Below are 16,333 nucleotides of genomic sequence, written 5' to 3' on the forward strand. Positions count from 1 at the left end.
ATGAACCCAGGCCACCAAGTGGAGTGCATCAAATTTAACCAATACACCATGGGGCCAGGCCCTGCACTTCATTTTTAATCACTAAGTATATCCTGGTGATCTTTCCATATTAGTACCAGGAAGGGTTCCCATTACTTTTAAAGCTGCACAGTATCCCATTTATTTGGTATGTGTGCGCACACGTGTGTGGTAAATGTTCTTAACCAGACCAAACCAACAGACATTTAGTTTGTTTCCAATCTCCTGCCATTATAAACAGTGTCCCAGTGGGCATCCTAGTACACATGTCAGTTCACACGTACATAAGCAGTGCCACTGTGTAAAGGGGGTTAATAGGATTTGGATAATTAGTATGTTAATTAGTTTAAACACTACCCAATCCTGAGGAATTCTATTACAGGGAGCGCTAATAACACATTTTAAATTCAAGGCAATACCATATTTGAATGTTTTTCACTGTTTCATTTAAAAGGTCACAGGGAGAACCTCTGTTCCTTGCTGCTATTGGTGGTGGGGGGGGGGGGTTCTTCCATTACTAAGAAAATATAATTTTAAGAATGTTTATTTTCCCTAAAAATCTTTTAGGATGCTCTGCTTTGGATGATACAACTACTGAGGGGACCCTTTTCTGAAAACGGAGGAGCCGCTCTGTACTCCCTACTAATGTGAGCCTGGACTCAAATCCTCTTTGCACAGTATTCTTTTTGCTTTGTTTTTTAGCATCACAGTTATAATCTTCCATTACCTGAATTTCCTTACTCATTAAACAGGTCCATCCATAAAAATCTGTCTTAGAACAGTTTTCCTCTACCTTTCTTCTAAAGAAAAGCAAAAGGTCTCTAATATTGATATGTGGACATTCATTTAACACACTGATCGGGACACAAGCAAGAAGTCAAGTGACGCCCACAGTGATGGTGACGAGACGTTGACTAAAGCCCAGCTATACCTGGTGACCTTTCAGGGCCCACGGGTGTCAAGAGTTCATAAGAAGATAAAATGACAGGTCCATGGCTGAATGGGGAGCAAAGTTAGTAATGGCAGGCTGGCACCTTCTGTTTTCCCCTACAAAACTTCCACTGTTTGTTGGGGGGTGGGGACTGATGTGGTTGGGGAGGGGCGTGGGAAGACAAATTTTGAGGAAGATTGCAAACTGCTGCAATGGGAGAAAAGGGTATTTAACTTTTCTGAGGTATATGACAGCAACTCAAAATACACACAGAAACAAAGTGGAGAGACCCACATCCTTGTTGCTGTGATGGCCCCATGACATCAGTAAAATCTGAGAGGGTGGAAATCAGACTTTCCTCATCTTTGCTAAGATACCCAGGGACCCCAAGAAATCAAGATGACTAAAAAAGGGGAGGTTCTGGCAGAGTAGCAAAAATGCATAATGTTTTATTTATTTATTTAATATGACATATCCTGCTAACTTCTCCCCAAGCCTCCAGTGAAATTGCCCTGGGAAAGGTCTTCAATAAGCTCTTTACTGTCACATCCAAAATAGCCCTCATCTTTCAGTCTCTGAAGCATCTGGAAGGAGTCCTTCTTCAAACACCTTTCTCTCCCAGTTTCCAAGCTACTCCCCCTCCCAGGTCTTCTCTCCTTTCTGAGGACGCCTTCTCAGTCACTTTGGCCAGCTTCTCCTTCCGCACTTGCCCCAAAGTATTATCATCATGCCCTCACAGCTTTGCCTTCGTGATCCAATCCCTCACACTGTTTGAACTATGCTCTGAGCTCCCAAATCTGTCTTCAGCCCAGGCTTCCAGATTCTTGAACTGGCACAGATATCTTATGTCAAAAACCAAACCAAGTCATTTTCTTGCAGAGACCTGCCCTCCTACAGTTCACCTCTCTATAAAGTCATCCAGAAACCCTAATGTCACCCTAGTCTCCTCCGGCTCAACCTCAGTCTTCACGTCCACAGAGTTCTAGATATTCTATGTCCTTAATATATCTTCAATCTCTTCCTCCCCCTCCCCACTGCTGAATCTTCTTACCTACCTGATCTCTCTATCCTCTGATTAAAAGTTTTTTCACACTTTTATAATGATAACTGTATACATTTGTACTGTATACATTGATCTAATGTAATTTTACAGACCACAGCCAGGAACACACGCGGGGTTTAGATGGACTGTAAAGAAACTTTCTAACTCGAATTTAACCGTCTTACTGCCCTGTTACTCCTTCGGTGATACCCAACTCTCCCATTACTCTTTGGGTCATAACAACAGAACTTCTAAAATAAGGCCCCATTTTCTGGGTCCTATCCCACAATACGCCCTCCACCTTACTCACGCTGCATGTACTGTCATGAACACAGCAAGTTTTTTCACCCCTCCACGCTTTTGCTCATGCTGTGGCTTCACCTCCTTCCCTGCCTTGAGTGGACATATCGTCTTTCAGCATGAAGCGTATGGTAGGTTATCGCCTCTCTGCAGCCTCTCTTGATCCCTGGACAATGCCTCTGAAAGTGCCCAGTCCCTCCTTAGGGCTCCTGCTCTACCAGTCACACTTCTATTAGAGCACCCATGTTCCTTGATTCTACTTATTTTCTGTAGGTGAAGCACAATCATTTTCTTTCAAGTAGAAACTATTATTTTCTATGTTTTCTCCATTTAAACATAAGGAAACAGGAGGGAGATAGAAAAGCTGAAGAAATTTTGGCCACTTCCTTCAAGGAACTTACAATCTAATTGAGAATTTGGGTTAGACGTATTTCCAAAAAAACACAAAGTCATGATTTTTTAAATTAATATATTCTCCTTAAAATATTTCATTTATTTACATTTAAAAATAATGACACAATCAATTTTCAAAAAATTCTGCTTCGTTCAGGTAATCACAACCTATGCTATGCTTATCAAGAGCTACTCAAACCTATCATGGGGCCAGTGCAAAGCCTTAGCCCACTTGCAGAGACATGGTAGGCGATCAGTAAATCGATGCGCTGGAAAGCAATTTACAAGTCTATAGACATTGATCGGCAGGTAGATAGACAGATACAGATAAATAGCTACATCTCTCATCTTTAAGATCTAGGTTACTAATAGTTTGCCTGAAATAATACAGATATTTATACATACATGTATACACATACATACATATATGCATATACATACATATATATATCTCTGTATTATTTCAGGCAAACTACTAATAACCTGATCTTAAAAGTGAGTCTAATTATTCATCAACTTCACTGTTCTTTTTCTTAAATATTTATAAGGAAAATTTCAAACATATGCAAAAATAGAGTATAGAATACTTAACAATAAAGAGTAGTATAATGAATCCCACTCAGCTTTAATAATTATCATTAAGTAGCCAATCTTCTTTTATCTGTACCCCTAACTCCTCCCCCTGGATTATTTTGAAACAACTCCCCGATAGCAGACCATTTTACATGACACCATTCACTTTTAACCTCCTCAAGGGTTAGGATAGCAATATACACACCATGTTGCCCACAGCTGACAGGACCAACCTCTGACCAGGTTTCTCAAAAAACATCAGGCACAAAACTTTGATATGTGACATCTAGTTACAACAGTTTTGAGCACGATCCCTTTAAGTAAATAATAATGAATTATCTATGCTTAAAACATTGTTACATTGGCGAAATCAATATTAACAAGTAAATAAATTCCAGCTAACAAAACTTCTGTTCCCTTATTTTTCTTTCTTTTAACAAATGATATTAACTTCTTATTCCTCATACATTTCAATCATTATGTCAATATTTTACCATTAAAAATCTGATTCAAAGTTCCTTTTCTGACACAAACAGGAAGAATGTTTTAAACAGAAAAATGAACTTTAGCAACAAAATTGGTTTTTAATCCCTACAAAGTAGAGTAATAAGCAGTTCTAGTAAATCTTCTTCTAACTGGAAAGAAACAAACTCCAAACACTTTCCAATAAATTTCCCATGGCACAGCAGAGGAGGAGAAGTTCTGGCATGCCAAACCAGCATGCGATATCTGAGCGGAGGAAAGCTGAACGGGAAATGGGTCTGAGACTGACAGAAGATACTTACGAACACTTACCTTGTTGCTGCCTAGACTGTAGGATGGAATAAGATCTTGTCGGCTACTGGACAACTGAAGAAGAAATAAAGAGGGGGATTAGTCCTTTGTGCGTGAAAGGACATAAATCTATGGTCCTGAAAACACAGGACTTTGGAAACCAAATCAACAGAATGTTTAAGTTGAATGGTAGCAGAGAGGTTGTCAAGATCAAAGTTGCAAACTAGACTTAGTGGCCTTTGGGATGCTGTTAGGCACTTTTTTTTTTTTTTTGAGGAAGATTAGCCCTCAGCTAACATCTGCTGCCAATCCTCCTCTTTTGGCTGAGGAAGACTGGCCCTGAGCTAACATCCGTGCCCATCTCCCTCTACTTTATATGTGGGATGCCTGCCACAGATGGCTTGATAAGCGGTGCGTACGTCTGCGCCTGGGATCAAACTGGCGAACCCCTGGTCCCCGAAGCGGAGTGTGCAAACTTAACCACTGCACCACTGGGCCAGCCCCGGCACAATTATTTTTTTTAAAAATCTAATTGGTTATCCACAATTTTAAGATAGGAGGTCTATAAAGATCAGATCCAGTTTACACTGAGGCAACCGGCAGGGCCTGAGACAGAGCTGTTTCATTTGTTTCTCTCTTCTATTTACAGGACACCAGCTCACTGCTATCTTACGGAGTCCGGATCTTAGGACTCCTTTCTCTGGGTATTCATAGCAAATGTATACACACAACCTATTTTTAACCATAGGATTCCAAATACCAAATCTCTGCATAAATCAGTACATTTTAATACATCATCTTCTAAAGGAATGAGAAGATATTTACCTTGAATTGCAGTGATATTTCTTAATGTCTGAGAATGTTCCCAGTCTTTCAGTCTCAGATCAACTGTGATGTCATCCAGTCTCTCAGGGGCCACGTGTCCCCTGCAGTTTATGTCCTTCCTACCTCTCACTGCCGTCTCTCACACACTAAGGCTAAGGGCCAGCTGCTCTTTATTACAATGCTTGTACCATGGTTTTTCTTGGTGTAAAGTTCAGACAAAGGTGTAATATTTCTCATATCCACATCTCTAACAAAGTAAGTAAGGAGAGAGAAATCGCAGGGCAAATAGCATATTTCTTTTTGAAGAATTACCTGTATGCTTAATACGTACATAAATTATATCTATGTTTTAAAAAATAACAACAATAAACTTAAGACACTGTTAGGAAACAAACCTATTCTACTCATTTATACGACCCTGGATGGCCTGTAAGCAACTGAGTTTGTAAACATAATCCAGACTTCTCAACTTAAAAGTAATTCAGTTAAGCCCAGAAAATTCAAATGGCCTGCTCTAGGCCCTTGGCTAGTTTTGCTTTAGTTCAACACTCACTGAGCCCCTGCAGTCTCTGTGCTGGACACTGCTGATAGAAAGACAAATGAGAACACGAGAGAGGTATCTGAGTGGACACTTCCCCTGTAACATTAGTAAGGACAGCGACAGAGGTACTGGGTGGAGAATGGGGGCACTTAAATCAGTTCAGAGAGGGAAATGATACCCGAGATGAGATTTAAAGGGTGCAAAAGGATTATCCAAGGAGAGAGGAGGAGGAGAGAGATGCCCGGCAGAGCACAGCAGGGGGCCCCATGGACTCACTCTGTTCACGTTAGGAGAGCTAATGCTCCTCCTATTCAGCTTCCCTTTTCCCGTCAGCTGTTCCTTCACTGCAACTTCCTGCAGTCAGAAGATACGCACAGGAAAAATACACATTAGAGACACCCCCCCAAAGCATACTGTCTGAAGCAGGCTTTGAGAGCTACCGTCCACACACAGACATTCGTAGTTCTTTAAATAATAGCTGCTACTTCATAGGACAGAATGACCCAGTTGCAGTCACTGTGGAATACTCGAAGTTGATTACACAGCTGACAGGTCACCTGCAGCATTCTTTCCTTTATCTACTGATGGCCCCCCTGGCTGGCTGGAAGGTAGTCCCCGGAGAAAGACACTGAAAATTAGACCTTTCACTTTTATTTTTTATTAGTGTCTTTGGTTAAAAAAAAAGTCTCAATATTGCTAAGTAAAGTGAGGTTTAGGTTTCTCTAAGGACTAGGTTTACTGCTGGCATTTTCATTATCCCTTCTAGAGATCCACTCTAAGCGCTAGCAGACATGTCCAGCAAAGTAAAGAAGGGCCCATTCTGCCTCATGACCATCTATTTCTTCAGCGAGAGTATTACCCAGTTTCAAGAAATTTTTAAATAATTCTTTAACCAGCAAGAGTTAAATATTTTCTTCCACTACCTCAAGGCAACCAGACACCACTTAAGTGTCTTGGAAAAAGTAACCTTCCCAACGTAGCTTCCGCATCTTCCAAGACTTAAGCGGCAAGACTAATCTAAGCTAACACGCTCCAGTTAAACAGATGGTTCAAAAGTTCAGACGGAACAACACTGTGAATTGCAGACAGTCACACCCAGAAGCAGGCTGGGTGAGCACCGCTGTGTCCAGCTCTGAGGGCTGACCTGGCGAAGACGATCCAGAGTGAGGAGATTCTCCACAGCCAGCACGCTTCGGAGGTATTTTTCAATATAAGCCTCTGAGTCAGCAGAAGCCGTGTTTTCAACATTAGCTGCCATTCTTGCTAATGTTTCTCGCTCCTCTACTCCCTGGGCATCCTGGAGAATGAAAAGTTGTACATTAAAATTAAGTACATTGCAGAGGAAAACATTATAAAAGCTTCTTGATCTATACAAAGACACACACACAGTGTACTGAACTAACAAACGGGATGTATTACAAAATCCCATTTTAAAATCAGCATTTGGAACTCAAATGCATTTTTCCACAGAAATCATGGTATAAATGGTGGTTAGGTTAACTTGAAAGGCTAGTTAAACACAGCATAGCTGAAACACAGCACATTCTCAACAAAACTGTCTCTACTCTATTTCCATTGCAAACAAAAACATTACCTGTTAGAAAAGATTTGGTGGGGTAACTGAACCCATAACAGTTCTTCAGGAACCTATCTTGAAGGCCAGAGAGAGGAATGAGCGGCCTGAGCGACAGCCAGATAAGGGGATATGGGTGGAATTCTAACAACCCCAGTAGGAGGCAGACGCAGGTACAGAGAGTAAGAGGGGAAAGAAGTGCTCGCTCGCTTTCAACCTTTTTGCTGAGAAGCCTAGCACAGGCTACATATTCAAACTGTGGCAGCTTCTAAACTGGTCTCAATCCTCAACTCTGGAGCGGCAGAAGCCAAAGGCTCAGAGCCACCCAAGAAGAGAAGTAGCTAGGCAAGGCCGCACTCACAGTGCTGTCCCTTGGAGCCCACGACTGCTCCCCTGCCATGGGCTGGCCATGCACATAAATGGGAGAGTCACAAGTCAGGGTGGAACTCTGTGAATGTATTTTAATTATTTCAAGCAAACTTGGTTCATAACAAATTACTCTTCTCAGGGAAAACCAGATACTTTAGTTACTTGTGCATTTGTCATAATAATGTCAAAAACTACAAAACATATATCCATATGCCACTGAACCTTAAAAGGCCATCAATTTCAAGAAGAAACATTATTTTACATACCACTAAGGAGAAAAAAAACTCTGCCAATTAATTTTAAGATATCGTCAATTATAAGACACATTCTCACTTCAAAAGTATTTTTAAAAATTTAAATTTAATTTTAAATTAAATTTAAAATTAAATTTAAAGGGAAAACTTGCGTTTTAAAGAAATGTATATACCCATGTTACCCACATCCCTATCAAGATATAAAACTTAGACAGTTCACTTATGGCCTTCACAGTAACCCTACTCCTCCCCCAGGGCAAGATAACTTCCTTCGCCATAGATTAGTTTCACCTGTTTCAGAATTGTGCACAAACAGAATCATACTCTTTTGTGTCCAGCTTCTTTCGCTCACCATAACAATTTTGAGATTCAGTCAGAGAGTTCACTTCATTGTACAGCTGAGGGATACTCCACAGTATGGATATACTACAATCTGTTTATCCATTCACCCACTGATGGATGTTTGGGATGTTTCCAGTTTGGGGTTATTTTAAATTAAACTGCTACGAATATTCTTATGCAAGTTTTTAAGGACATACACTTTTATTTCTCTTGGGTAAGCACCAGAAAGTGGAATTACTGGGCCATGGGGTAGGTGTATTTTTAACTTTATAATCAACTGCCAAATAGTTTTCTAAAGTGACTGTATCATTCTATACTCCCACTAGCAATGAAAGCGTTCTAGTTGTTAAAAAAAGAAAGAAAAGGAAAGAACAGCCAAAACTGTCTCTTGTTGCTCTCTGGCCCACGACCGCTGACTTCTTTTGCCACCAAGCCCTCACAGCTTCTGTAGTCCGGAACACAAAGAACTTTTGGGGGCTTTTCATGATGAAACCTAGCTCCTTAAGGGATCTTTTAATTTTGTTTTTAAATAAAAAATAAAGTGTACTCCTTACACTATAAACTTTAAGCCTCACTTTTCCTTTTTCTTCATCATCAGGATTTGATAATGTGAAACTAACACTTGCTAACTTAGACGTTTAGCTAATTATTAACAGGTCGCTCAGTCACATGAGGCTACACGTTTATCTTTCAGCTGATTCCCCCACATTTCTTCCCTTTGAAAACCAAATGACCTGAAGAATAAAAGCACTTTTAAAGAGGATAAGAAAACTCCAAATGGGAGGGGAGGAGAGGAGGGAAGATGAAAAGACAAAAGGAAAAACTGGATAGTTCACAATAGCTGTCATTGTGTCTCAACTGCATTCAAACCATTTATAGAGTTAAGATCTGAAACAACTAGAAAAACACATAAAACATTCAGATACAGAGAATAAACTAAGTCTCTAGCTAAACATGCAAGTACATATATGAAGAGTAATTTATTACAGACCCTAGATTTTACAGCTAGTCTAACTCTGAAAACAGGCATAATTTTTCAATGTTCAGCAGGTTCCAAATTAAATAAACAGTTAATATTTACTATGTAAGTCTAACACTTTGAAGATCCAGGAAAGAACAAATTATTTGACATTATTTGAGAGGAAAAAGTGTTTTACAATACAAGAAATCTAAAACAAGGCCTAAGTACTGTGTAGTCTTTTTACTCTTCTAAAACCTCGTCTCCACATTAAAATATATATCGTCCACCCATTGTTCAAATACTCAACAGAATCACTCAATAAATACTGAGCCCGCAAACGAAGAGAATAATGCTGACGCTGATGGTGTGGTTAGGAGGGAGCAGCCACTCCCAAGGCCCACATTCCCATTCTCCACCCCAGGAAAGCGGTCTGTGCCTCCTCATTCACTCCCCGACTTTGGATGGTGAGTGTGGCAGAAGGAACTGCTCTGCTTTCTTTTTTTCATAGAGTTCTTTTCTTAGAACCCTCACTTCTCCTACCCATGTAAGGAAGGCCTCGCTTACCAGCTGTGCCAATGACCAGGTGACTAAATCTGTCTAAACCGGGGATTAAGTATGAGGAAGCAAACATAAGCTACGTCCTCCAGCAGGCTTCTCTCAGAGGGATTTTAAGCTCCATTTACTTAATTCCTGTGAATATCTCAATTAGTTCAGAAAGAGAAATAATAACTATAACAATAATAGTAATTAAAATTTATTTTTAGCATGGACACAACAATTTGTATATGCTGTCTCATTTAATCCTTAAAAACAACCCTGTACAGGAGGTATCACTAACCCATTTGACAAATGAAAAATTTAAGCTCAAATAACTTACCCAAGTTCACGTCACTAAGAGGTGACAGAAACAAGATTTCTGTTGATTCCAAAATGAAACCCTGAATCTCTGTGTTACGCTATGTTGCCTCCCTTCAAGGATTACAACATTGTTATCTTGTGTCTTCTTCTATGAGTAAAAAGGTGTTGATTTGCTTTTCAAAAGTTCATCTTTAACAAAATACTAAAACCAGAACCTTTAAAAGCACAAGTGCATTTTACTATGAATCAAGTTAAAATTAGGAACGACCTCTACAAACCTACGGCATTTCCCTAAATACACATTTTTATTTAATACGTATTTCTTCGGTAGGGACTTTTCAGGGAGTTGGCTCTTTTTATATGTTTCTTTTTAGTAAATTCAAATTTCATATGATCCTTCTTACCTCTGGAATATTGGAGACAATTTCAAAAGTCACTCCACAACCAGGAATAGAACTTCGATGTGACATCTTTTTTATGAGACTCTGAGCAAAACCCTAGAGAAAAACAAAATAGAAGATATGGTTTCCCACCTCAAAAACTGACAGGTTTTTTGATTGTCTTTTTTGGTGAGAAAGATTTGCCCTGAGATAACATCTATTGCCAATCTTCCTCTTTTTTTGGCTTGAGGAAGATTAGCCCTGAGCTAACAACAACTGTGCCAATCTTCCTCTACTTTGTATGCAGGACGCCTCTACAGCATGGCTGATGAGTGGAGTAGGTCCATGCCCGGGATCCGAACTCATGAACCCAGGCCACTGAAGCGCAGCACAAGGAACTTGAACCACTTGGCCATGGGGCTGGCCCCAAAAACTGAGTTTTCTTTAACAAAGAGACAGCATAAAGCTTGCTGCATTCACTCCAACCAAAAAGAAACAGAGCATATTTCCAATAAAAGCAAGATGAAATCAAAATCACTAAATACAGGTTCCTCAACTTCCTCTTAGTGCACAAAACCAATTAGATACCTGCCATGGGACAGGTCCTATATGCAATATATGAAAAGTACAGACCCTAAACTCTGGAAAGCAACGCTAGGCATCTGGTTCAACTCTGCTTAAAGGCCACAGAAATAAGCCTGTTGACTTCTACACAATAAAATGACCTTCCACTGAAGATGTAAGCAAGGACTGTTGACTCTTACACTTTTTTTTTTTTTTTTTGCAGCACGATGGACATCTTGCACCATGAATATTGACAAGTTCAGGCATTAAATTCTTGACCAAAGCAGGATCATTATGAAGAATGATTTAAGAGTGCATGGTCATTGTTTATGCTGACTGCGCTCTTTGCACAGTTAAGAATTGAACTGTTGAATTAATGCATAGATGACTCATTTGAAGATGCTGCTAAGACTGAACATCCTGTAGAGGTTGAAGAGAGCAGGGATGAGGGCAGAATGCAATTGGTGAATAAAGATAAGAAGAAGAGAGAACATTAAACTGATGCTGAACCTTTTCCCCCGTGCAAAAGGGAAGTAGGAAATATGTGAAAACTCCCAAAGAAAATAGAAAAATCAAGGTGTTTGGTCTTAGAAGTACATATTCTCACATTCTTACGTACTAATTTCTTTCCTATTCAGTGACCTTTAGCTAATTTTTTAAAAGATTTTACCCTCTTAGAATGCAAAGAAACACATTTCATCCCTTTGCTCTCTCACTGTTAGTCTGGCAAGGTGAGCCACTGCAGTTCTGTCAAAGCACAGCTGCAGGTGGCGGGGGCAGGTCTGGGCGCTGTTCTTATCTTACTTTTTTGTTTTCTTTTTGTATGGAATTATAAAGCTGACATGCATGTATTAGGGTCAGAAGGAAGTCCCTGTTCTTGCTATAAATAAGCAATTTTTAGGAATAAAATATCTGAAAATGGGAGGGAAACTGGCATACCCTACAATACTATCATTTCATTCAGTATCAGTCAGATATTATCAAATCATTTCAACCCGGGGAAAAATGCAGCAACTCCTTGTCCCTATAATAAAAAATAAATTTAACTGCTGCGCCACTGTGCCAGCCCCAAAAAATAAATTTAAAACAAAACCAAAAAAAGAGACAAAAAACAGAAGAAACCTGGTGACCCCACAGTGCACCCCTTCTGTTAAGGACTCTGTGAGGCTGGCAGCTGCGCCAGGTCAGTCTCAGCGCCCGGCAGCCACAATATCTAGTTCTAAAACGGCAGGTAACTCTTCAAAATGCTCCCCAAGAGCAACGTGGCTTTTTCAGTCTCTTAAAGACTTCCGAGAAAAAAGTGAATAGGAGACACACCATCTACATCTATAGCTAACCCGATGACCTGGATTTTATTGATGTTGGATTGCCAAGTTAAAGAGCTGCAATTTTAACAGCATTACCGCCAGTCTTCATTTCAAAGATTGATATCAGTGTGACATTTAGAACTAAAGATTAATTTTTAAGGGTGGAGATTACATCTAGGACTCTGTCAACCATGACTCTGCTCTTTTAAATGAAAAGATTTATTTTCATCTGTCCCGGTTTTAGTCTGCGTATTGAGAAGACCTCACAAAAGTGAGCATGGATTGTTAAAAAGAATCCCTAGAATCAACCTCCTGAATCCTCTGTCCGCAAAGCCTTTAAGAGAAACAGTTCATATTCTTACCCAGAAGTTTTCTACCAAACTCGTCCATATGTCACAAGGTCCTTCAGAATCTAGCTGCAACTATGCTGACAGCGCCGCCTGGGCGTCTGTAGCACACCCTCCACACCATGTTGCTCACGCCCCAAGCCCGCCACGCCCCTTCCTTCCTCACCACCTCTGCACGTGGATTTCCTCCTCCCCACCGAGCAGCCAACTTCTCCTTCTCTGTCAGCCAAACTCCCCATCTACAAAGGAGCTGCTCACATGCCCCCTGCTCTCTGCAGCCTCCCCGGACTTCCTTGGTCTGAATTCTACACTCTCCCGCCTGCAACCTTCCAGCACTTGGTGGACACCTGCATCACAGCACTATCACAATAAGAAGAGATGCCTGTTTAGACATCTACACATGCCAGTGGACACTGGCCCTTCAAGGATGCAGACTATTTCTTATTTTTACCCCAAAGCTTGACAGAGTATACTCTCCAAATATATAAATCAATGAATTAGCAGAGATGACTGAAAGGAAAGAAAGGCATGGAAAGCGAAGGGTAAGCAGCACAAACAACAGCTACGCCGCAGGAAATCTTCTCATCTTGTAGGACCCAGACAAAAAAGCAAAAACAGTGAACTTCACCTTGACAGGGCTCTGTGGCACCCAAAAGAATGGCTGTAATTTGTGAATGTGTAATAAAAAAGATTCAGTGTAAGAATTTAATACTGTCTAGGAGGAAGTCAGGATGACATGTTCTGGGAAGGAAGCAGCCAGTCTGGATAGGAGGGCAGAGCAACCATTCCACGGCCCTGCCCTCGTGCTGGACCTCAAGTTGGTTAAAGTCATTTCTTCAACTAGGATTAATGACTCACCTGCCGGCCGTGAACATTGACACAGATTCGTTTGCGTAAGACCAGCTGCATGTCAGCCGGATGGCTGAGCTGGACCGTCACCCGCACAATGAGAAACACTCGCTCTTCCGCAGGTGTGCCCTTACTGAGCTGAGGACAACTGTGCACTGCAGAGTCCCAAGAGGCTTCTGCTTTCACCTGCAGAGAAGACAGAAAGAACATGCTTCCATCACCCCTAAAAGCCAAATCGCTCACAAGGAAACATCCTGGCTTAGGCTGGGAGCCGGACATCCAGTCACGAGTGCTGTTCTACTGGGAGAAGTGCCCTGAAGGACTGTGGAATATGAAGATGTGGCCTCACCCGCCTAGTCCGGGAGTACAGAGCATAATGTTCCTGGCTGGCTGGCTTTAAAATTTTTTTATTTTGAAAAATGCACAAACATAAAGAAAACTTGCAAATTCAGTACAATGAACTCCTGTACATCTTTCATCTAGATTCATCAACTGTTAACATTTTGCCACTTTTCCTTTCTCTTTCTCTTACTCACAACATATACACAGATTTCTTTTTTTTTCTTGCAGAACCGCTTCAGAGTAAGTTACAGACATATAACTCTACATTCCTAAATACTTCAGCAAGTATCTTCTAAGAGCAAGGACATCCTCTGACCTAACCAAAGGACCATTATCATGTTTAGGAAATTTAACATCACCGTAAGACTATTATATAATATAGAGTCCATATTCACATTTTCAATTGTTCCAATCCAGGATCACAATTCACATTTAGTTGTCATGTCCTTTTAGTCTGCTTTAATCTGGAATGGTGCCCCTGCGTTTCTTCATCACTCATGACACCAACTTATTAAAGAAAGTGCAGGCCTGCTGTTTTACAGAATAGACCACAATTGGGTATGTCTGATTGTTTCCCCACTATTAGATTCAAGTTTTACATCCTTTTTTTTTGCCAAGGAAGATTTGCCCTAAGCTAACATCTGTTGTCAATCTTCCTCTTTTTGCTTGAGGAAGATTTGCCTTCAGCTAACATCTGTGCCAATCTTCCTCTATCTTGCATGTATGTTGCTGCCACAGCAAGACCACCAACGAGTGGTGTAGGTCCATGCCTGAGAAGTGAACCCAGGCTGCCCAAGTGGAGCATGCCAAACTCAACCACTAGGCCATGGGGCCAGCTCCCAAGTTTTGCATTTTAGGAATACCATTAAGTGACGATGTGTCCTTCAAAGTACCACATCAGTTTTCCTTCTTTAAAATATTTTACAATTTTTCCAATATTCTCAAAATTAGAAAATAAGCTCCTATTTTATACCCATTTGCTCAGAATCAAACGTTATCAAGTTTGCCACACTGGCTTCATCTATTCTTTTTTTCCCTTTTTAAAAGGTTTTACTAAAGAACTTCAAAGCAAATCCCAAACACTGTATCATTTTACCTCTGTGTACTTCAGTGGCATTTCCCTAGAGAGTGGACCACCGCTGACCTGAACTATGAGTCCCAACAGAGGTCCTTTACCTGGAAACGAAGTAAAACTGCGAATGGACATAATCTGATGGTCCACTTCTTCTGGAAGTGGTTCCATTCTTTCTGGAAGTCCTAATGAAAGGTTTTCATTTATATGTCTTGAGAAATGTAAGCACTGAAATGATTACCTTGCTGATTGTTTCAAAAGGCTTATGGAAAGGTTACCGAAACTACTTTCCATCCAATCTTCCCCCGTTATGCTGTGTTTACCTCTCCATCATGATGTTTTACAATCTGCAGTTCAAAGAACTCGTCCTCTTCTTCCCCAGTAAGGGTAGCGTCCCATCCACCAGCTTCGGGGTCATCAAGATTATCCTGAGAGCTGAAATCATCAGCTAAAAGCAAAGAAGTTCCAATAAATAGGAAGGTCACTTTAAAGTACAACCTCTACCAGCTAAATTTCAATGTACTTAGTATTAAATTCTTCTGCCTCAAATTTCATTTGCTTTTGGCTCTAAAATCTTGCATGACACAGACGATGGCCATTAAACAGTTCACAGACCTTAGAGAAGGAAAGTGCCTCAAGAAATCATCTTATCCAATCTCCTACCTTTATGCCCTTATTTTACACGGAAGGCAACTGAAGCCTAGATACCCAAAAGGTTACTCAAGGTCAGTCCACACATGTTAATGATAAGATTACAATCCAAATTCCCTATCTTTTAGTCCACTAAAGAAACAAGAAGTGAGAGAGATTCCAATTTTCTGACAATTAAGTTCAACAAAAGAACCAACTGGCTGCATGTGCTAGAGTTACCCCATGGCCCTTTGGTTGTTCAGTTGCAAGCCTGGCCCTCCCAACTCCCTATCCATCTAAAGCTAGTAAGTAGGAATCAAAAGTATCTCTTCCAGGGGCTGGCCTGGTGGCGCAGTGGTTAAGTGTGCACGTTCTGTTTCAGCGGCCTGGGGTTCACCGGTTCGGATCCCAGGTGTGGACATAGCACTGCGTGGCAAGCCATGCTGTGGTAGGCGTCCCACATATAAAGTAGAGGAAGATGGGCACAGATGTTAGCCCAGAGCCAGTCTTCCTCAGTACCAAAAAAAAAAAAAAAAGAGGAGGATTGGCAGCAGATGTTAGCTCAGGGCTAATCTTCCTCAAAAAAAAAAAAAGTTTCTCTTCTAGTATGTCGGCTAGGGTGGACTAATAATAGGCTTAAGGCTAAAGAAGGCTCTGATCATGTCTTGGAACATCCGTACTAACAGGTCTTCTTTCAGCTCACTCTCTTCCACTTTCTTACCCTCCTAGACACACACACACACACTCACACAAACACATAAGCACTGCACCTACCTAGCAACCTAAGAATAGAGCAGAGTCACCTTCAGTCTCCAAAGCTCAAGAGAACAACAAGGTAGGACAGAGTACTGTGGCAATGCATTAAAACCCGATCAGGTGGACAGACAGCAGGAGTGGCTAAGAATTCTTCTCTAACTCTGTGTGCATACAAAAATCTTCCAGATGTCTAACTAAGCCAAGTGGCACAAGAAGCTAAATACCTCAGATGTTATAGCTCACTTTTAGCCAGGTGGAAGAAAATCATTGAGGACACGCAAACTTGTCATTTAGGAGAGTTAATTTTAATACAGAGTTCTTCTACAGATGTT

At 40.8% G+C, this 16,333-nt stretch overlaps 1 protein-coding gene across 4 annotated transcripts in view; it reads right to left on the minus strand.

Moving 5' to 3' along the window:
* KIF13B (kinesin family member 13B) overlaps nucleotides 1-16,333 on the minus strand; it is a 188,661-nt gene that overhangs the window by 41,285 nt on the left and 131,043 nt on the right. For all 4 annotated transcript variants that reach the window (XM_023636228.2, XM_023636226.2, XM_023636227.2 and 1 more), the window contains 6 exons: nucleotides 14,939-15,063; nucleotides 13,211-13,387; nucleotides 10,159-10,251; nucleotides 6,542-6,694; nucleotides 5,674-5,751; nucleotides 4,053-4,106 (listed from right to left, as the gene is read on the minus strand). In XM_023636228.2, coding sequence (XP_023491996.2) covers nucleotides 4,053-4,106; nucleotides 5,674-5,751; nucleotides 6,542-6,694; nucleotides 10,159-10,251; nucleotides 13,211-13,387; nucleotides 14,939-15,063 — 680 coding nt within the window. The remainder of the gene's footprint in view (nucleotides 1-4,052; nucleotides 4,107-5,673; nucleotides 5,752-6,541; nucleotides 6,695-10,158; nucleotides 10,252-13,210; nucleotides 13,388-14,938; nucleotides 15,064-16,333) is intronic.

The sequence above is a fragment of the Equus caballus genome, chromosome 2 (assembly GCF_041296265.1).
Source record: "Equus caballus isolate H_3958 breed thoroughbred chromosome 2, TB-T2T, whole genome shotgun sequence".
Classification (NCBI taxonomy): Eukaryota; Metazoa; Chordata; class Mammalia; order Perissodactyla; family Equidae; genus Equus; species Equus caballus.